The sequence below is a fragment of the Zeus faber genome (assembly GCF_960531495.2).
Source record: "Zeus faber genome assembly, chromosome: 5".
NCBI lineage: Eukaryota > Metazoa > Chordata > Actinopteri > Zeiformes > Zeidae > Zeus > Zeus faber.
In genome coordinates this window covers 36,456,236-36,478,346 of record NC_137192.1, presented here as the reverse complement: position 1 = coordinate 36,478,346, position 22,111 = coordinate 36,456,236, and the positions used below count along the sequence as shown (strand labels likewise).

Sequence of the window (22,111 nt, the reverse complement as noted above, 5' to 3'; positions counted from 1 at the left end):
TCCAAAATCAGAAGTTATTGACATTTGTCCCTGCATGGTTTGCAGTGAACTGTTGTGAGTGTGGGGATCGCACCATGGTGACCACAGCGGACAACCCCCACACTCCCTGCCGGGCTCCCAGTCACTCCAGCGCCGACCTAAGCTGGTCCCCCCTGCCGTGAGCTTGACGTTCCAGACCTGGGCCAGTAAAAAGTCTTGATCTCTGGACAACGTTTCTATCTATTCTTGTCTCAAAGATTTGGAAGGAAAAACACTGGAACCTGAGTCTGATGCAACAAGGTTTATTGTGTATCTGAGAGCCAACTAAAGCAATAAACAGTGAGTGGGCTTCGGAGACCAACTACTGACCTGTACTTGAGGTCCTCCTTATAGACCCCAAGATGTTCCCTCCTCCTGGTTCATATTGTGCCTCTATTAGTGCAAGGAACCAGTCACACTCTTATGGGATGTCTCCCCAGGAACCAATCACAGACTTAAGCTACATCCATTTTTTGAGCGATTTCTCCAGTGGCCCTGAAATAATGGTGTCTGCGTCTGGGCTTTTCTGCATGTTGATTAGTCGTCTTTCCCTCTTTTTGACACCAGTATTTTCGGGTTGTTCTGGAGGTAATTTTTCAAAAATGATTCTTTAATACACTCAAATAACCATTCGTGGGTGCATGGCTTTAATCTACCTGTAAGGTTTTCCCGCCTATATGGGGATTTTTAAATTGGTTACATGGATTAGGGTTAGGGGTACTTGGATTATATGGATCGTGGTAAACATGTTTTGTGGCTTTAACGTGGTTATCAGTAGGCTTTGTCATGACTGTTTGTGTGAGTGATTGTTCATCCGCTTATGGCTTGTTTGGATACATCTTCTTTTTCCAAGTTTTACAGTTTTATGTCTTTGTTTGTTTAAGTTGCTGTCTCCTCTATTGTTTTGTTCCCAATCACACTGGAACCCTGACACGCCCCTTTTCGGACGTGTTCATGAAAACTGCACTTCTCCTAGCAATGGTGATCATGAGAGCACTTGGTATTGAAACTACAACACGTTAAGAAGAAGATACATTTTATTAATTGCTGTGGTCTTGGCGTTTAAGCCAGGCCTCCAGACTGCGACCATTTAGTCACATTTTGTGCGCATATTGTGTGAAAAATGAAGAGGGAGCGAGAACGGGTGTGTGTGTCAGGGCTGTCAACAACAAACTATTTTTAAATGTTACAATTTCACAGACTTATGGGCTGTGTTATTGCGCGTTAGGCTTTGGCGATCGTACTAAAAGACAAAAATCGTCGGCCAACAGCCGCCGCCTCCTCCTCCTCTGGGGAGCAGAGACGCAGACCGGGGGGTGGGGCGGCTCCTTTCTCCTGGATAATTACAGGATTTGATGCTTTATTTAGCTCCTCCGCTCTTTATCCTTCGTTGATTTTGGAAAGCGGCCCCAAAAAAACTGAGAAAAAAAACAAAACGGCTAATGTAGCAAATTGTTTTAAGCAAACCTCCATGCTTCCCCCCGGTGAGCCCCGGTGCTCTGTCCCGGGCTGCGGCACGCTGCGCACGGCGGGGCGTGTCCGGACGGAGCCTCTTCCAGAACACTGCGTCTGTTTGTTTTTTTGTTTTTTAATTGAATGAGCATGAAGCTGTCCCTGCACCTGCTCAGCTGGTGGATAAAATAAAATACAACACACAGAGCTGCACTGACTTGCAGCAAAAACAGGTTGTTTGTGGACATAGCACGCAACATTTTTATGAATAATAATACAGATTACAATTTTCAGTAGGGATCACCATTGCAACTAATGGCAAAACGTTAGTCTGGAGCACTGGTTTAACCCATCCTTCTATTAGGAGCAATGGGCTGCCACGAAGAGGTGCCCGTGGACCAACTCCTGCTCTTGACGATGCCTTGCTCAGGGGCATCGTCAGCAGGAGTGTCTCACCCTGACATGCATGGCATTGGGGGTGGCGGAAAGCAGAGACGTGAACACTGGGAGAGCAACAGTGTTGAAACCACTGATCCACTGCGGCAAGTCACACCTAGTTAGTTTCGATTGTGCAGTCAACAGTAAAACACTGACAAATTGAACGAGCGAATGACATGCTATTTACTGATGCCTTGATTGGCCTTGTATACTGTGATTGTGAAACAGGTATTTGTGACATGGGGACTTCACGGTACGATATTATCACAATACTCGGGTCCTGATACGAAAATATGGTGATTCTTTGTTTTGCAATACACCAAGTATTACGATACTGCCAAAACATTAACTTCCTTTTCATCTGACTGCAGTAAAAGTTTAAAACGCATCTTTTTTCCTCTCTGTCAGGACGTCACCCTGCGTCAGGAACCTATGAGCGACAACTGACGACCATTTTATTTACGTGTGTTCAGCACCGTTTAATTACATGTTTTACAAGTAATTAAATGAGCATCACTCACTGCAAAGCCTGAATCTACCTCCAGGGGGCTAATCAAGTGTTTAGACATGCTGAGAATCCTCAATGATTTTAAATGATGTTACTGCGTTACGGCTTCCTCTCTCGTAAAGACAGTAAACCTCTTAACTGAATTAATGTTTTTATATAGATATATATATTTAATGGTAAAGTGATGTTAATGTTTAATGACATGGAAGCAGCGTTTTTGGCGTTTTGTTGTGGAAGGCCAAACGCTAGTCTGGACGAAACCATTGATGAGGAATAAAACAGTGCTTTGGACATTGCCTCTATATCACGACACTGAATGTAAAGAAAAATATATATTATTGGGTCAGAGTATCAATACAATTGTGTGGGGAAAATATCACGATACTATGCTGTATCGATTTTTCCCCACATCTAGTGTGTGTGTGTGTGTGTGTGTGTGTGTTACCTTCACAGTGTCAGACAACAAGAAGCAGTAGTTTTCCTCCAGCTCCTTTTCAGTCCTTCCTTCCATCTTCATCTCCCTCCTCTTCTCCACAAACTGACACACACACATTAACAGGAAGTGTATTAGTATATTCTTCACTAGAAGTCCGGGTGGCTAATCAATTCATTCAATTAAGCATATCAAACAAAACAGTATTGAAACCAGAATCATATATTTTTTTCAAATTGCATTCGTCAAGTCTTCAAGAGGTTCTAGTTTCGAGCTTCAAAAGTTTATGCTTTTCTCTAGACCGCTAATCAGGGTGTGGTTGGTATTCTAACACCACACATTAGCATCACCATGTCAACCGGTGACAAAGTGTCTCGCCAACACTACAAGCTAGGACGAGTAACAAAAGTGACTCAAGTTCCACTTTCTACCCAGGTATCTGCCTCACTCAGTCACACAGATGAACGACTGAAGATTCAAGATTCAAGATTTTTTATTTGTCACATACATATACATACTTCCATACATATATGCAGTGAAATGTAATGCAACGCACCCGGTGATAGCACACAATAAGTCCTAGGAGAAAGTAACCGGAACGCCGGCGCAGGCGACCGCTAGGGGCGGCGCCACTATCGCCACAGACAGAGATGTTTTTATTTCACAGCAAGCGGGGGTGGCAGCTTGGAGGATCATACCTTCATTTCTTACAAAGTGCTGATCCAACAAAAGATGGAAAGTTCCAAATTTTGATGCCAAAAGACCAAACAATGAAAACATGGCCGGCAGTTTGCTGAGTGGGTGTTGAGGAGGTGGAGTAGAAGCGGAGCAGAAGGTGAGCAGGCCTTGAAGCTCCTCCCTTACCTCCTTCTCCAGCAGCTCGTTGTGGACCAGCCTGGGTTGGCTGTAGGTGAAGCAGCTGGAGGAGGCCGTGTCTCTGTAGCTGGAGGTGACGATGCTCAGCATGTCTTCACACTCCCTGGACTCGAACTGGAAGAGGGCTACAGACAGACAGACAGACAGACAGACAGGTGGTTAATGTGACACCCTGTGTGGAGGAAATTATGTTCTCGTTTTTTTTTTTTGGGTTTTTTTTTTCATCTTAACTGTATTACTGATAAATGCTTTGGTGATAAAAATACATTTTACAGAAGTCAAAAAGTGAAGTAGTGCTTTAAGAGAAAAAATAATTAAGTTAAATAGTGTTTTTTAAACATAGACAGCAAACGGTCGTATCCAAAAGGTGGACGACACTTTATCTGTTCTAGTCTCAAAAGAACTTGGAAGAAAAACACAAGAATCTTGAGTCTGATGCAAAGAGGCTTATTGTGTATCTGAGAGTCAAGTACAGCTATAAACAATGAGAAGGCTCCGGAGGCCGACTGACTCCTCTACTTTTGGTCCTTCCTTATATAAATGTTCCCTCCTTTCTGGTACATGCCCTGCCCCTTTCGGTGCAAGGAACCAATCTGTCTTTTGGGATGCAGCCATTTTTCCGAGAATCCTTCAAGGTTTCTGAAATACTGGTGTCTTATTTGGGCATGTTCTGCAGGGGAATGAGTTCTTCTGACCTTCACTTGGCACTAGTATTTTTGTGATTTCCAAGCATACATTCTATTTTTTTTTTTTTTTTTTTTTTTTTTAAAGGTTTGTAATACACACAACTGAAATATCTAGTTATGGACTTATGGCTGAATACAACATTGTTAAATTCAATTGTTATTAACTTTGTTCGTGGACGGACTAATCATTACAGAGGAAATCAGAGACAAATACTTTAGGTTAATAAAGTATTTAATCTTGTACAAGAGGAGCAGTTTCAGTGTAACAGCACAACAGAGTGCCACAGAGGAGGTGCTCAGTTCTCACTGGAGATGTTTTTTATACAGTTTTCTCGGAGTGGCGACGCTGACGAGTCGTTGAGATGTCGGTCAGCAGACATCTCCGCAGGGGTCCTGCTGATAAGACAGTTTTGCTGATGGGGCACTTTCGTTGAGACAGATCATCTGTTGATGTTCCCTTATCTGATGGTCGAGACATGTTGCCTTTCTCCTCTTCACATTAAGGCACAGAAAGTGACTAGTTCATGTCTTTTTTAAGACATGAACTCTATTTGCCTTTATGAGAAAAGCAAAGTACACATACCTTGTACAAAAGTTCATGTAAAAAGTACAGCAAAACTTAAGACATAAAATTCTTATAACAAACATGTAATGGGGTTTCTTGTCATGTAGAGGTTGGTAATTAACCACAACACTGATAAAGTCTTTGATAATAAATATACAATATCTCTGCTCCCGGAGGAGAAGGAGGCGGCGGCAGCGGCTGCGATTGGACGATTGAACATTTAGCACGAACGGCATAGCCCAACATGCAATAACACTGCCCAAAAGTAGGTCGAATTGTATGTTGTTGACAGCCTTAACACACACACCAATTCTAGCTCCCTCCTAACATTTCACATGATATACAATGATGATTTAAATAAAAAACATCTGCATATTGAACGGTAGCAACCTGGATGGTGACAAAACTTTAGCAAATCCCCTGTCAGGGTGTCAAGTGTGGGTCCAGCCCGTTGGGATTGGTCAGATCCTCCCTATGGATGTGGAGGTGTCCTGGTACAGCTGGGACATTTGCTTTCAGGCTCTGAAATTAGTTGCCTGGAAATTAAAATTTGCAACAGAGCCTGAGTTGCTCTCTGGCAATTCTCTGGCGCGACATGTTCCTTTATACATCTACAAAGGCACCGCGTGTTTGCAGTGCATAGGTGTTAACATTTGCGTATAGGTTTTGTTTGGGCCTTTAGACGGAGAGTCTGGTTTAACGCCTTCTATAGCAGTGCCAATACTCGTGCTTTGAGTCTTTGACTTAAATACAAGTTACCAAACAATACTTTTTTGGCTAACTTTCATTCGTACCAAAATAATATTCAGTTAAAGCCTGGGTGTCTGAGAGAAGATACCTGAAGCATTTCCCTATCCTACTCAAGAGAAAGTTACTTACTTTCTGTTGAGTAAGAAAAATGTGTCTTTAATCACCCAAACTAACCAAGTTACCTGGTCATTACACCACTGTGCCGTACATTCTCCAGACACAACAATAGCAACAACCATGCAACAACGGAGGAACTTGAAGTTGTTTACATTTTCGTCAGTATTTGGCTTTGTATTTATGTGAGCTATTTTGAGAGAAGTTGAAAGACAGCAGGAATGAGATCACGTTATAGAAGATCGACAGCAGAAAGGCGCCTTAGAAGAAGATCTTGAGAAGATGATATTGTAATTGCAATTGACCAATTAATGGACTGCTGTATCGCTTTGCCCATGTGGCCTTGTTGGTACACTTCATACAGGCCGAAACCAAGAGCTAAAACCAGAAGGAATACTTTGGCTGGGTTGGCAGTGGAAAAATCAGAATAAAGCAAGTTCACAGGGTCCAGCACGGAGATGTAAAAGCGCCTGAAGGTGATTTTCTTGGATTCTAAGAGATTCCTGCCCTGCTGGAGCTGCACCGTCCAACTGGAAGAGCTGCTACAGTGAATCATCTAGACACAACACCAAGTTTCTTCTGTTCTAAGAAGACTGGACATACGCTCACGCTACACCCCTCTGTCCGTTGATCATTTCTAGGACATTGAATAAGGACTGCCAGCTCTGTCCAGCAGATCTTCCTGCCGCTTACCCTGCCGTGTCAATTGTATATCTTTTTCTGTTGCCCTCAATGCATGTATAGATATGCAACAAGCTTAAAAGTCTCCAAAAAAGTACCCAAGACACAAGCTGACTTCCGGTGTTTTTAATGGTAGCGGCGTGAAACTTTGGAACAGCACAAAAGTATGAAGAGCAACGATCAATCGCTATGCAGACAACTTATTAATAAGTTGTCTTAACTCTTACAATGTGTACATAATAGGGATGCAACTTTAAAGGAATTATCTTAATCAATTGTTTTTAACCTCGATCATCGATTAATTGGTAAAAAAATCTAATGACGTCACCAGGGGGTGGTGCCATGGCACATGGGAACCTACGGGACGTCCCGCACCTTCGAGATTTTGTGACTTGGTGCGAGGGGCACAAGGAGCGTTTCTCCTCATTTCATTTAAAAGTCAAGAAGTTCGAGGCAAGACTCGCTGAGCTAGGTCGGGCATACAGGAATTTTTACGACTTGTCTTTCCGCAAGTTAAATATTTAAACTTTTTGCCATCCTCAACAACAGAATGCGATGTATGTTACGTAACCGATCAAGACTGGCGCAGATATGGACGAGATGCTTATAAAATTAAAAAAATTACTAAAACTCTTGACAGGATAATTTTGTTTCGTATCTTTTATGAGACATCACCCATAGCAACATATCGCTAGTTTTGTTTTTTACCGTCATACCTCTCCCTCACTCCTGTTTTTTCCCCCCCCCCTTACCCCCGTGCCGTTCAGAAGGTGCCGTTATCCCGTTCCCTTCTACCGCGTTCCATCTGAACACGGCATTAGATGTTGAACAACAATAAAGTTTCCTCCTCGGCATTGAGAAGTTCCCTTTTTTTCTTTCCGCAGCCATGTTTGTTGCTTGTCATTCTTCTGGAACCCTCCACCTACTTCTGCATTTTTTTCTCGACTGTCCCCTGTCGGTCGTGACTACTGCTAATTTCTGGCTGGGTATTTTTGATTGTATTTTTATATCAAAACACCCTGCGCCTCAAAGACTCCTGTTGATACAATTACAACAAGACACAGATTGTTTAGTTGTTATCAATAAAGACAAGACAAGTTCGATATAACCTAGTAGAGGATTTTGATGTATTTCTTTAGTTTCTTACTTGTGTTGAAAATAAAACACATAAACCTAACTCAATTAACTGGAGCGGAGTTTGTTTTATGTCTCATCCCGACAGCGAGACCGGTGCCTGTTTTTATTTTAGATCTCTTTACTTTTGTTTGTTTCCGACCTGTATGAAATGGAAGTTTTAAACCCAACTGAGTTCAGGGACCGTTCCGTCTCCCCGTTGCTTTGGGACTCAATTTTGTAAAAACTGGATGTTTTTGTGTAAATAATAAATCCTGCACTTCTGTAGCAGGGAGACTGCATTTGTCACATTACATTCTGTGCGGGTACACCCCCGCGCTATAAAATCATAAATTGGAATTTTGCACGAGCACCGACGCCTTGATGTCACAATGTTACAATGTCACAAAGCTGACTGGGATGTCCGTGTCAACATGCCGATTGGGAGGGACAGAATTTAAGAACAGACGGCCAGCATATAAACGGCCAGCAGGTGGCACCAACCCATTATTTGTAAGGCACAGAATCTTGTGTGTTTAATTTAAGCGAAAACGAACACTCCCTCCCTGCCTGGCATCTGTTACATTTCAAACTGCCAGGAACCTAAATCTGAGATGTGAGGCATAGAGTGGATGGCTTACTTCACAGTTCCTCGCCAGTGTCATTAGACAGAAAGGTCAACCTCCGAGCCAGGTCTAAGGAACAGCCTCGCTGTACAATCTTCACTTCAATCTTCCTTACTTTCCATATTTGAGGAGCATGGCATCCAATATGTGGCACCGGACTCTGATCATCCGCTCCCAGCTGCCGCCCATATGCAAAGAGTGTGGAGGATTGAACTGCCATGTGCATCAATGTTCAGTCAGGTAGTTCTCAACTTGCTTATTTTTAGAGCCATTGGGAGTCTATTTGGAGCTCTTTGCAGGCCCCCTCAAAGTTGGTTCCACAGGGCCTCTGAGGACAAAGAAGCATCTAAGAGTGTTCATGAAACCGGAGGTGTCCATCGAATCCAGGACTTTGATATGTATTGCACATAAGCTCATGCATGTGAAGATGACTGCCCACCGCTTGCTGTTTTTCCTGGCGCCCTTGTGTTCTTCGTGAGGTAATAGACCAAGGGCAAAACACATCTATCCCTACATATGTGAAGTGAGGGTCTTTGCTTAGACTTTCAGCAGGCAGCTCTGCCAACTTCTGCTCTCCTGTTTTGCCACAAACTTTGTGACAGGTTGCGACGCAGTTGTAGATTGTGCTGCGGACAGATCGTCTTCCCCAACAACCCAAAATCCAGCTACCCTTACAGCTCCTTCGGTTAAGCACCTGCCTTGGTGCTGAACCTGCTCCTGGAAGTGTCTGATTAGTAGTGTGGTGATGTGGTGCCTGCCAGAAACAAGTACTGGATGGGATTCATCAGAAGTGATTTCTGCTTTTGTCAGAGGGCCTCCAACTCTAAGGAGACCATGTGGATTGATGAAGGGGCAGAGTTTGCGAAGTGGACTTTGTTTGGGAACAGGCTTCCACCCTGGATACAGTTAATCTCTTCTTTGTCACCTTCGTTCTGCACACAAAATGAATCTCGCTTTTGTCTGTTGGAGCTGCTCTTTAGATAGGCTTGATTCAGGTGTGCCAGCCATGACAAGGGCTTGTTTTTTCCTTTAGGTGCTTGGGAGAAGGAGTGAGCGATGTGTGAGAGCCGGGCCACGACTCTTGAGAGAGATCTTCAACTAGATAAAGGCTTGATCATGCACTGCCAAGCTTGGCTGAAAGATGGATAACACAGGCAGTAACTTCGGGATGCAATTCTCCAATGAGTTCCAGGGTTAATGAAGTCAAAGTCTTCATCTGGTGGTCGACTCTCTTGTGTATCGTGAGGAAAGCAGGTCCAGTTAGCCAAGAGGAGAGCTAACTGACTGGCTGAGACAGCTCTTGTAGAATGATCAGCAGGGTTGAGATTAGTGGTAACATAGTACCACTGGCCTGCTTGTATGGACCATCTGATGCTCCTGTAAGATACTTCTGCCATCTCAACCACTAGTACAACCACACCAAGCTAAAATCTGGAAATGGGAAGGTTGGTATGGCGGCATATCAGAGCCAAAACATGCCAGCGCAAATTAGATCCGTGCATTAATGTAGAGGAGTTGTGTGCGCAACCGAAACAGCCGCACACGCATATTATTTTTGCAAGCTCTCTCACAGAACTTGCACGCAGAATATCTATACACGCGCAAGCAATATTGTAGCCTGCGAGGAGGAAACCATACTGCAGAATCCGAAGGAGTGTGTGACTTATCCCAAACTACTATCATCACTCTCCTGCTCGCAAAACTTTCACCTGCTCACTCACGAATGATTTTGCTTTTTGGCATTAAGTGGGCAGACCCAGTCCCCACTGTATCCCTAATTACAATTGGTAATGGTCCTTGTCTTTGAGTTTCACGCTCCTCTACATCTGCACGTGTATCACATTTGAGCTTGCGGATTTTGGCGCTGATATGCCACCATGGGGCCTGCTTTGGAGCCAGTTTTGCCTTGCCCAAATAACTGAGCCTCAGAGATTGGCAGTGATGTACACAGCCTGGGAATCTTCAACTCTTGAGGATTTAGCAGTGAGTTACTCCAGCTTAGCCACTCTTCCTGTTTCTCATCCAATAGTGCAGCATTCCATTCACCAAGCCCTCTCAAAACCGCGCGTCCTGAATGTGGCCCTGACAGGTACAGTGACTGCACTCCACGTTGGGTTAAGGGCTTTTTGCTGGTTTCTACACTAAATGATGGCAAACGACTTCAACCCGTCATCCACATAGAAGTGCCATACCACAAATTTACTTATTTCTTTGTCATCTTTCAGCATGGGTGCTGGTTTAGCGTGTCCATTCCTAAAGAATTTCTTCATGAAGTGGTCCTTCATTTCTGGCTTCTTTATCAGAGTTTGGTGGACTGACAAGACTGTTGGGGGCTTGGTCCGGATTGTTGGGCAGACGCTGTCTGGGACTCTGCAATTAACGGGGGACCACCAAACTGTTCAGAGTCATCTTTGAAGAACACTTCGTTCAAGATGTTAAGTCATAATCAAGTTCAAGTTTGTCATCATCGACCAATTGATTAAAGATGAGTTTTCTGACATTTTGACATGGTGTTTTTCATCTGTGAACTTCTTTCACGTAGATGCTACTATGGCCCACAGCGCTGACAGACCCTAACCTAGCGATTTCTGATGTACCAGAGCATGTCTTCAGGGTAATAGGGGGAGGCATCCCCTTGAATGCCAAACATGTTGAAGAAAGCCGACCTTGCCAGTGATAGGTTACTCTGGTCGTCTAACTGTGGAGCAGTGCTTGCACTCCTGCCTCACAGCAAGAAGGACCAGAGTTATCTTGGCACAAGATTTAACCTCATAGGCCGACCCTGCAGACCTCTGTACAATTTTAAGTGGCTACCTCTCAACCTCTCTTACTTGCTCCCAGCCATGCGCTATGGCCAGGTTGGTGGACCCCTCTGCAAGTCTTTGGCTTGATGGTTTGTCGAGGTGCAGCATCTGAAAAAGTTGTTTGGAAACCCCTTCCTCTGATCAAGCGGTTTCTTTCTGAAGCCCCTGCACTTTTGAGGGAGTGGGCCATTCTGTGAACGGGACATTGCTTGTCATGGTCCTCACAAGGCTGTCGTTTGGGTTCTGGTCTTGGGTCTTCATCTTCCAGGGCTTTGCTGGAGCCCCTCAGCCCTGAAAGGTACTATGCAAAAAAAAAAACAAAAAAAAAAACCTTGAAAGGCAAAGCTGGGATCCCTTCTCATTTCCGCATGACTTGGAACAAACTCAAAGAATTTAAAAAGGGGGGTATGGGGTTTGATGCTTCCTTTTGTACTTTGAACCTTGGATTGTCCATTCTCTTGGAGGTTGTGTGGGAGTTTCCCCACAGTGGGGTTCACGCCCTGGCTGTGTCGTGGAAGCTGAGACCAGTCAAGTAACCCTCAACTCTTTACTCTCACTCTGCTGCCTCTACTTGAAGAAGCAGGTCTGCAAGTTCTTGTCGTCGCTTGCAGAATTAAATTAAAAGCAGAAATTAAATAGGAAAAATATTCAAGACCTAGAGAAGAAAATAAAATAGCTTTGTTCTGTGTTTCTGGCTGCTGCTCTCATGTACTTCCATCTCTCTTACTTGGGACCTGATAGAAGAGGCTGAGCGCCATGATGTGGATAATGTTATACTGTGTTCTAAACTCTCCAAGTCGCGTTTATCACAGGGGCCTGGGCCTTGAGGTGATGCGTTGCGTGAGACAGGAGCTAACTTCAGGTGCTTTTAAATTGTAGCAGTGCCGCACAGTCAGCGGGATGCAAAATTCATGGGTCAAATTAATCACGGATCTTAAAACCTCTGAAGCGTCTCACAACGGGGGTGGGGGCTCTAAAAAATAAAATAAAATAATGAAAGAGACTATCCTGGATATACAATCCAGATTATTCCGAAACTGCTCCACCACACCCTGGTTATTCTGATAATTATGTATTTTGGTAAATTGTGTAATTATATACTGCGAGATGTAGAAATTAGCAGTGAAATCTGTCAGGATTAAAAATATTGCTCACTCATCATCTCACCTTCCTAGTCCTCCCTCCGAAGAGGTGTTTCTATATTTATCAATAAAAAAAAAACACAATATCAAACCCAGAAAGGCATTAGATAATGATTAACAGAATTTTAGGTAATATCAAAGGAACACAGCTAATATTTATAGCCCCAATGAAGACTACCCAAATTTTTTATTTCTTATTTTCAAAACTCTGAGAATTCTGACTCAATTGTTATATTCGGAGGAGACTTCAACACAGTAGTGGATCTAAGTTTAGACCATTCTCAAACGAGAAATAATCACAAATCCTGATGCTCGTCGGACACTATAAAACAATATATTAGTGATCTTGCTCTTGGCAATTGTTGGCGATCAAATAATCCACATAATAGAGAACACACATATTATTCACCACCGACCAAAGCTTCTTATTGAATCTATTTTTCTTGACAAGTAACTCTGTAATGTCCAAAATCATTAATCCTGAGATCTACCCTATTGTAATCTCTGATCACGGCCCGATTAGTTTCAACCTCATAAATTAAACCAACCGGAATCCTCCCAGCAGGTGGCAGTTTAACGCTTCACTTCTGACAAAAATAATTTAACCATTTCTTTGCCAGAGAATGGACTTCCATCATTGAACTGAATGGCTACAGTAATATCACCATCCTTACACTGGGAAATGGCTAAGGCAGTTCAAAGAGGTAGTATTATTTCATTCTCCACTCACAAGAAAAGAAAGGACAAGCATGCCAAAATAAACTCGAACAGTGACTAAAGGAGTTGCACTCCCAACAAGCCCACTCACCCACTCAGCAAATCCGAAATGAGATCCAGACAATTACATCTCAACTTGATATGATCCATCAAAAGACACAATTTCTCATACAATGAGCAAGAGCAAATTATTTTGAAATCAATGGCAAATCAGGTAAATTCCTTGCCAGTCAATTGATGGAGGCGATGGAGAGAAAAAAAACCCCACTAATTACAGCCATTAAAGACCCACAGGGTAGAATAACATACACATATAGCAAGACATCAATAACATATTTAGAGACTTTTATAATAAGCTATATCACTCAGATAATTAATCAAATATATCAAACTTTCACTCGTTCCTTGATTATATTGACCTCCCTAGACCTTCCACAGAGCAGGCTACTGCATTAGATCAACCTCTTACTCTGGAACAACACAGGAAAGCTCTCCTCTCTATGCCCAACAATAAATCACCTGGATCAGATGGCTACCCAGTGGAATTCTATAATCTCATCTCCAGTTATAGACCCATAAGCCTTATTGAGATTTAAAGATTAGTAAACCACTAACCAACAGAATTTAAAAAGTAATTCCATTCATAGTTCACCCAGACCAAACAGACTTTGTCAAAGGCAGACACTCATCCAGCAATATGCGCTGTTCATTTACTCTGATAAGCATATCTCAAAGAAACAACTTAAATACTGTAATTGCCTCTTTAGATGCGAAAAGCATTTGACAGAGTTAATAGGACATATCTGTTTTCAACCCTCAACAAATTTGGCTTTGGAGAGTCACTCATTGAATGGATCAGAATTCTGTACAACGCTCCATATGCTTCTCTCGTCACCAATGGTTACACTTCAGTGTTTCACTCTACAACGTGGCACAAGACATGGATGTCCGCTCTGCCCTTTACTATTCACCATCTTCATCGAACCCCTCACGGCGGCCATCTGTAAAAACAGTAATATCGTTGACATAAAAACAGGGAACTGTGTTCACAAAATCATATTGTATGCACACAATACCTTGTTGTACGTAAGGAACCCAATATCATCCCTACCGGAAGTGTTCAATCTGATATCTAAATTCTCAGCTATCTCAGACTATTTGATAAATTGGACTAAATCCACGGTCTTACCACGCAGTGGGGGGGGTCGGCAACGCTGTAACCCAGAAACTTCCCTTAACCATCACAACAGGCAACATTAGATACCTTGGTATTTATATCTCCACCAGTCAATCATCTAGATTTGTTTACCCTTAATTTTACTCCATTGCTCAAATCCATTGAAGACCTCATTCAATGGAACAACCTAGCCATCTCACTAATTGGAAGGATAGCAGCAGTGAAAATGAATATACTACCAAAATTAAACTATATATTTTTTCTAGGACATATTGTGTGTTATCACCGGGTGCGTTGCATTACATTTCACTGCATATATGTATGAAAGTATGTATATGTAAGTGACAAATAAAAATCTTGAATCTATTTTCAATGACCCCAGTGCAACCAACACTGGTTTAATACTCTAGACTCAATAGTCAATCAATTTTATTGGAAATACAAGAAACCAAGAATTAAACTAGGAACACTACAGAAAAACAAAGACTGCGGAGGCCTAGCAGCCCTAAACTTGAGATACTTCTATCTAGCAAACCATCTTCAATGTATAATTAAATGGTTACAACCAGAGCAACAATTGGGCCATGGATGTAGAGACACTGAACAAACAGAATATCAGGAGTTATCAATATCTGATCTACCATTCCTTACTGAATCAATAAGGAAACATAATTGCTTTAAAAACCCATTCATCGCAACGACTGGTGGAGATTCCTCAAACTCAGTGGTCACACTATCTGCAAACAATTTCAAGTCATCTGGCACAACCCAGATTTTCTGGTCAAAATCCGACCAATAAAGTTCAGGTCTTGGAAAAGACTAATCTGGAACATATTTTTGAAAACAATGCTTGTATCCTTCCTAACCTTAACCTAAAGGTATAATATCAGTGGCCACGGCTTCCTTCAATTGCTTCAACTACAGCAGTCTCTAAAAGTTAGTCAAATTGACGAACAACATCCTACAACCACCTCCGTTGACTGAACATCTTACTCATATTGGTCATTTAAAAAAATCCCTTTTCCAGAATAAACAAACTTTTATTACAAACTGATGACACTTTATCTTTACCTACCATGGAATGTGAAAGAGACCTTGCTGTTCCCACCGATATCAACCTGTGGAAGCTTATTTGCAACAACACCTTTTCTATGACCCGCAACTCCAAAATGCAACTCTGCACAGAGCTCATATGACGCAACATGTTCAAAATGGGTTTTGTGGATGAAGACGTTTGCTCTCCCTGTTCCCTTGATAACAGAGATGACTACTTTCATGCCTTCTGGCTCCGCCCACCTATCCTAGCATTCTGGACAAACATCACCAAGAAGCTATCAACCCTTCTGGGTCACAGCATTCCAGTCTCCTCGTCTGTATGTCTCCTCGGTGACCTCTCCTCAGTTGACCCACCACTTGAATACCACCAACCCATTTGATCGCCTTAACAATTGCCAAGAAAATAATATTACTCAATTGGAAAAATAGAGATTATCTCACCACATCCCAATTCTTACATTTATTAATAGAATACATATCAATGGAAAATCTATGGGCAATATCAAAAACAAGGTTGATTCATTTAATGAAATATGGGCTACTTTTGTCAGTGACATAACTCCATCATTTAATACTTGAGTCTTCCTAAGTCGGCGCAATGTCGTGGTGTTTTAGGGCATGTGGGGGTCCTCCTGGTCTCGTCGAGGCTCTGCAGTTGGGTGGGTGCCCAGCGGCTGTGGCAACGTCCATGGCACTTGGGTCCTGTGGTCATGGGGGGTCCTGGGGCCCCATGGGGGTGTGAGGGGGGGCCGGGTGGTGGCAGCAGCTCTTTTTTCTGTGTTGCGCTGGACTGTCTCCTGTGGTTGGAGTGCTCCTGGTGAGTGCCTGCAGCTGGCGTCCGTGTATTGGTTTGGCGTGTGGTTGCGGGTTCGGAGCGAGGGGTGTAGGTTGCGCGTTCGGGTCTTGGCCCAGTGGTCAGCGGTCGGCCCGCCACTGGGGTCGCCCGCACTGTGGGAGGGGTGGCGGGGCTTGCATGTCCTTCTGCGTCCCGTGGGGGTGGGTGTGGGTGTGGGTGTGGTGGTGGTGTCCCGTCGTACCGGGGCTGGATAGGCGTTCCCTCTGGTGACCCCGGGGCCGGGTGTGCTTTACGTGTGGCTCACCATGTGGCCTCCTTCGGTTTGGGGGCGGACTCCTGTCTTCACACCGCTGCCGGGGTACCTGTCCTCTGGCACTCTTGGTGCACGGGGCGCTCTCGCAAGGGGGTCGGGCTGTGGGTGGGGTGAGGAGGGGGGGTGTGGATCTGCCGCCCTCTGTTCTGTGGTCCGCATGCTCGGCAGCTGGGAACGGACCAGGGCCTGATGGGGGCGCGGAGCTGCCCGGCATGGCGGGCCGCTCTGCACCCATGACTGGTTGTTTTTGGTTGGGTGCAACCAGGTACGGGAGGTGGGCGTGCTAGGGCATGGCCAGGTCCGGGGTGGGGTCAGCGTGGTCACTACCCGGCCTGCCGTGCCCCTGCGTCAATCTGGTTGTGCTTCGCCTATCTCTCCCAGTGCCAATACTCATACTCCGTATATACACCACACAAAAAGGCCTAGGGCTTGCGGGATAGGTGGGGTGCGAGCTATATGGGTAGGGATGCACCTGCCATCTTTCCTGTCACGCTCCTGCCCCAGCCTGCTTCTCGTCCACCCGAAATTTTCCCACTCATATTTGCTTAGAACACATACATTTGCACACTAATCCTACTCCGAACAACACTCCACCAGACCAGGGTTTGCGCGGCAGGAGGGGTGCGAGTGATTCTGGTTCGACTTGCCTGAAGGACTTGCACCCTCACAACCGTGCAATTGCCAACAGCACACATTGAGCAGTGGGGTTTTCTGGGATGGCGGGTCGCTGGCGGGTCGGTGTGGGGGCGTGGTTGGCCGGGTGAGCCCACTGCCGGCTGGGCTGGAGTCCTGGGGGCTTGCGCCTGGTGGCTTAAGGCGTGCTGGAACCTGGCGGGGCTGTGAAGAGCGCCACCGGGTGCCTTCCGGGGCCTCTGGGGGGCTGCTTGCTGTTGTGAGTGTGGGTTGGGGTGTGGGGGGCGGCTGTCATCTTTTGCTCCTGCTGTGGGGCTTCTCTGCGGCGGGTGCCCCGGGTAGTTGAGGGCCCATATATCTGGCGGCCTGCTGGCGGCGGCTAGCATCCCCTTGGTGCTCGCGGCCGGGTTGGCGTCTGGTTGACAGCGGTGGGGCAGAGCGTGGGTGGGCATGGGGTCCCGCCGGCTTGCCTACGGGGCGGGCGGTTCAGGTGGGGTGTCTGTTGGCGCGGGGCCTGGCTCCGGGGCTTCGGTTCGTGCCTGACGTCCACAGCCCAGGTTCTGTGCCTGCATCTTGTGCCTGCACTTGGGGGTGGGTCATATGTGTACGCCCCTGGAGTGCAGGGTCTCCTCGTGCTCCCTGGGACTGGGTTATGCTTCTCGGGGCCAGGCGTGGGGGTTGCTCCCCGGGCCTTCGGCTTCTCTGGGGGCCCGGGGTTCTTCTGTGGGTGCAGGGCAGGGTACTCGGGGATTTCCTGCAGCCATGGGATGTCTATGCAGATTTGGGAGGGGGCCGTTTACGCTGCTTGGAGGTGCCACGACATAATATCGACCTTCTACACCAGTACCAATAACACACACACACACACACACACACACACCCCCCCCCCCCTACTGGTTGCATCCCTCTCCTTTTCTCCCTCATTTGCTGCCATAACTATGACAGGAAGAGGCCACATGACCAAGTTTTCCTGGACTTAATTCACTGTTTTTAAAACATGTCGTCCGATGTTTGTTTTAGTGTAAATGTTGTTTGGTTCTGTGTTAATTTCCCTCACTGTGGTGAATCTCCTCCTCTTGCAGTAGTGAAGAGTTGTTTCTAGAGCCAAACATGATAATAGTCGTCCACAGAGGGGCTGCTGCTGCTTGTGTGCTCTGCTCCTCACAGGACAGAGTTGTTGCAGCAGCTTTCCTACATGCAACGCAACAAATACTCTGTGTAGTACATCCAGTATGGCAACAGCAGGAGTAAAAAAAATGTTTTAAATAAAATAAATAAATTGCAGTGGTGTCAGATAGCACAAAAGTATTCATTGTTAATAAGACGTCACTTCTATTAGAACATGTACATAAAGAACTTACAGATTCTGCTTCTTCCAGGACAATAATGAAGTGAATGGAAGGAGATGCCACAATACTGCTTCTCCAAATGTAGCGTTAGTCCAACCGGCCGATTGGGATGTCACAGTGTCACAATGCAGATTTGGATGTCACAGTGCTTTGATGTCATAATGCTGATTGAGAGGGACAAAACGTAGGTACCGATGACACGCCCAATATTTGTAATGGGCGCGGAATCTTGTGTGTTTAATTTAGGAGACCCAACACTGTATATATCAGACTACTCCTGTTTTGTATTTTTTGGCTATCTGTATACATTTAACAAATTATTGTTCTCCATTTATTCAGACTGTTAAGCTTTGTTATGCTAATGGGCTGCAGCCCCAAACCCCACCACAACAAACTCCTAGTATATGTAAATTAGGCCTGGCAAATAAAACTGATTCTGAAAGCCGGATTCAGGACAATTTTGGAACTGGGCCGCCCGTCCAAATGCAGACACAAATGCTTTTTTCTTAGCCAAATAGTTCCTTTTCTAATCTGGTCATTGTTAAATTCCAGTTGTTCTTTATGTTGCACTATTTACTGATCTGTCCAAGGTGTTTGGGAAGAACTCTGGGTTCAATTGGGCCAATCCTGTGCACTCACTAGTGAACAGACAAACACACACAGCACCAGCATCTGCTTCACACACTCCCCTTTACGCCCTCCTGATTACATCCTTCTCCTTTCCTGCTACAACTAGCACAGGAAGAGGCCACGTGCTGTAGTAGCTGTTCCAATTCGTAGTCAACTTAAGGTTTGGTCAAATACATGGTGCCGTCTGACTCCATATTTCTTTCTTTAGTCAAGTACATGTTTGTTTCTATGTTTGTTCTATCTGTGGTGTGATGATTATGCCAAGTTCAGACTACAACATTTTAGCCTGATTTTCCATACGCCGACAGGTTTTTGGAGGTCGCCGAGCAAAGCCCCAGATCGGCCGCAAATCATAGCGCGCTCCCGCCACAGACGAAGGCGAGATATAAAGCAGATTTAATATCTGGTCGTGTCGGGGTGGACTCGGGAGTGACACAGGGAGCTACAGCCAGTGAGAGCCGACACGGGGTTAGGAGTCAAGAAGGAGACAGGGGCGCACTGGAGCAGCAGCCAGAAACACACAACATACCTATTTTCCTTTTCTTCCCTGGGTTTTTAATATATTTCTTATTTAATTCTGCATTCATTCCGTTTTTTACAGTGATCAAGAATCAAATAAAATATAAATAATCCTGTCCCACGCATGGCCTTATTTCAGTCTGATAAATACTTGAGCATTTGGGTGGATAACAAACTTCCCTTCAGAATTCAATACTTTAAGAACCGAAGAACCATCATACAATCTACTGTAATGCCCACATTTCAATACGGAGATACACTGCACGTCCATGACGACATCCTGAAGCCACAAGACGCATTTTAACACAGTGCTATTCACTCCATCAATCAGAAAAACTAACAAACTCACTTTGTAATTTATATTAAAAAAAAAGTTTAGAGGGAATCTGCAGGGCACCATTTCAATATCTCAAGCCTTCCTAGCAAACCTGCCAGGATATTTAACACATTTAATGGAGGTACGACGATAAGCATCACAGCGGATCAGAGGACTAGTCAGCTCCTCGTACCAAAACTGAGCTGGGAGGGCTGGTTTACAGTCCTAAGAGAGATCTTGGTCTGAGTGGGGCCATGTGACATAACAAAGCTTATCAAGTTGTAGCTTTTAACATCTAACTGTTGGGATGTATTTTAATGATCTCCACTGATTTGATCAAAACACCGAAAAGCCTTTCACATACTTGTGTGATTAACTAGTGGCTCTGTAACAGAGTTATTCTCCTGGACGGAGGAGGGGACTGAGCTCCACTTCTAGAACCTGCACTCCGTTAGGTTGTACATCACACTCCACCTCTTTTCTCCATCAATCTCTCACGTGGTCAAACAGCTTGGCGCCGAAATCTGTCGCTGAACTCCGGGAGTTTCCTCTTTCTCCGCTCGTCCTCCAGTTTGTATCTCCCGTCCCTCGCTCCGTGTTGTCCGTCTCTTTCTGTTTTGTTTTGTACTCTGTCATTTAACCAAGCGTGACGGAAACACAGTGCAAACAGGACGCCCGTTTTTCCTCCAAACGCCGAACTGTTTGCGTCTCCAGTGGGAACTCTGCAAGTTCACGCTGCCGCCTCAAAGTTCACACATCAAGATTTCATGTTTCCAGAACTCTGAGGCTGTTTTTGAGCTCAAAACACACCATCCCACAGGAGGACAAAACGGTTCATATTTAAATTTACGCAATTCTTTTCAACATTTCAACTGGGGATCGTTAGACAAGAATCTGAAGATTCGGGAAACTGAGAAACACGTGTATTTATCACCTTGAAAACTCATATTGCTGCACGAGCAGTGAATGGTAAACTGCATTTGATTTGTACCCTAAACCCTCTACTCCAGGGGACGCAAAGGCGCTTTACAATTTTGCCTCAAATTCACAAAGCAATAGCGCGCCCTGCTAGCCCTGCGGCTCCTGCTGGCTGTCCACACACACACTCCTGGTAGTCCTCCTGGCCAGCTTCTCTGAGGGTTGTTGTTTCTAACCCCGGGAATCGACCAGAAACCCTCTGTTTGATGACCAGGACTTTCGAAAGGTGTCTTTCGTGAGCATTATAGTGAACCCTAAAATTAGGGGTTCTCAAGGTGGGGTCCATGGACAAGCAGGGATCCTTCCAGAGGTGCCAGGGGGTCCACAACAAAAGAGCCCCGAGTTAAACTTACTGTTATTTCCTCTAAATGAGAGAATGTTTGGATTCTAGTTCCGCCGCTATCTCCCTGGACTAGAGAAGATACACTTCATCAGATCCGGATCAAGAAAGATATTGATCTCTGATCGGACCCAGAGACTTAATCTGATCAACTGGTTCAAACTGAGGCTCGTCGGTGTGGAGAAGGTTCAGTTGAGGACTGTTCTAAACCGATGGACTGGACTGGAGGTCCATCGGTTTAGACCAGGAGAGAACGAACACACACACACACACACACACACACAGAGTTAGCATGTGGCTAACAGCGATGCTACACACTGACAACAAACCGTTCCAGAGAATGAACAGGGGACACGCAGGGCGGCCAAGCGGCAAATACATGAGAAATACACGGTTTACACGGTCGCAAATTAAATACACGGTGAAATAAAAGGTTAAAAACGGTCCACGCCATCCAGGCTAGCGGAGCCCACCTCTCTGCTCCCGGGTTTTCCTCGGGATGTGGAACTTGAGCGGCTCCATGGGCATGTGTCTCCGGTGGAGCGGCTCGAAGGCCCGCTCCCTGCCGCCGGGCTCCCTCCGGTCGGCCGCCCCGCTCTCTGCGTCCCGTGGCGCCGCTCCGCCGCTCGGTTGCCCGGTCTCGGCGTCTCGCGGGCCGGCTCCGCGCCTCGCCCCGGCCGGCGGGCCCCGGGCGGGCTCCATCTTGGAAATAATCAACAAACCCAACGAACGAGCTGACGCGTTGTCACCAACCGGTCTGCGAGAGTGTGTCCCCGGCAGAGTGGGGCCGGGGGGGGGGGGGCTGGCTCCGGCCGCTAGCAGAGCCGGGGGACGCGGCGTTGAGTCGGCGCCGCCATGATGCCTCTGCGCTGCAGCCGAGGAGGCCGCGAGCCAGCGGCTTGACGACGTTCAAGTCACGTGGGACATGGTTCGCGGGCGCTGCTTTGCAGTGAAAACGAAACTCGTGTGAAAACCGAGGGAGCGTCGCGTCCAGATGAGCGACCTGCGCGCAGCGGAACCGCAGGTGACGTCATCTGTCGTTTGCAGGAGAGCAGTTCGTGACGAGCCATGGACAGGCGGC

General features: G+C 45.6%; 1 protein-coding gene across 1 annotated transcript in view; it reads right to left on the bottom strand.

Moving 5' to 3' along the window:
* The window catches only part of tasora (transcription activation suppressor a), a 44,560-nt gene extending 22,691 nt beyond the window's left edge, over positions 1–21,869 (bottom strand). Inside the window, exons 1-3 of the mRNA XM_080001208.1 lie at positions 21,504–21,869; positions 3,714–3,850; positions 2,862–2,954 (exon numbers count right to left, since the gene is read on the bottom strand). Coding sequence (XP_079857334.1) covers positions 2,862–2,954; positions 3,714–3,850; positions 21,504–21,732 — 459 coding nt within the window. The 5' untranslated portion in view covers positions 21,733–21,869. The remainder of the gene's footprint in view (positions 1–2,861; positions 2,955–3,713; positions 3,851–21,503) is intronic.
* Positions 21,870–22,111: the final 242 nt, after the last annotated feature.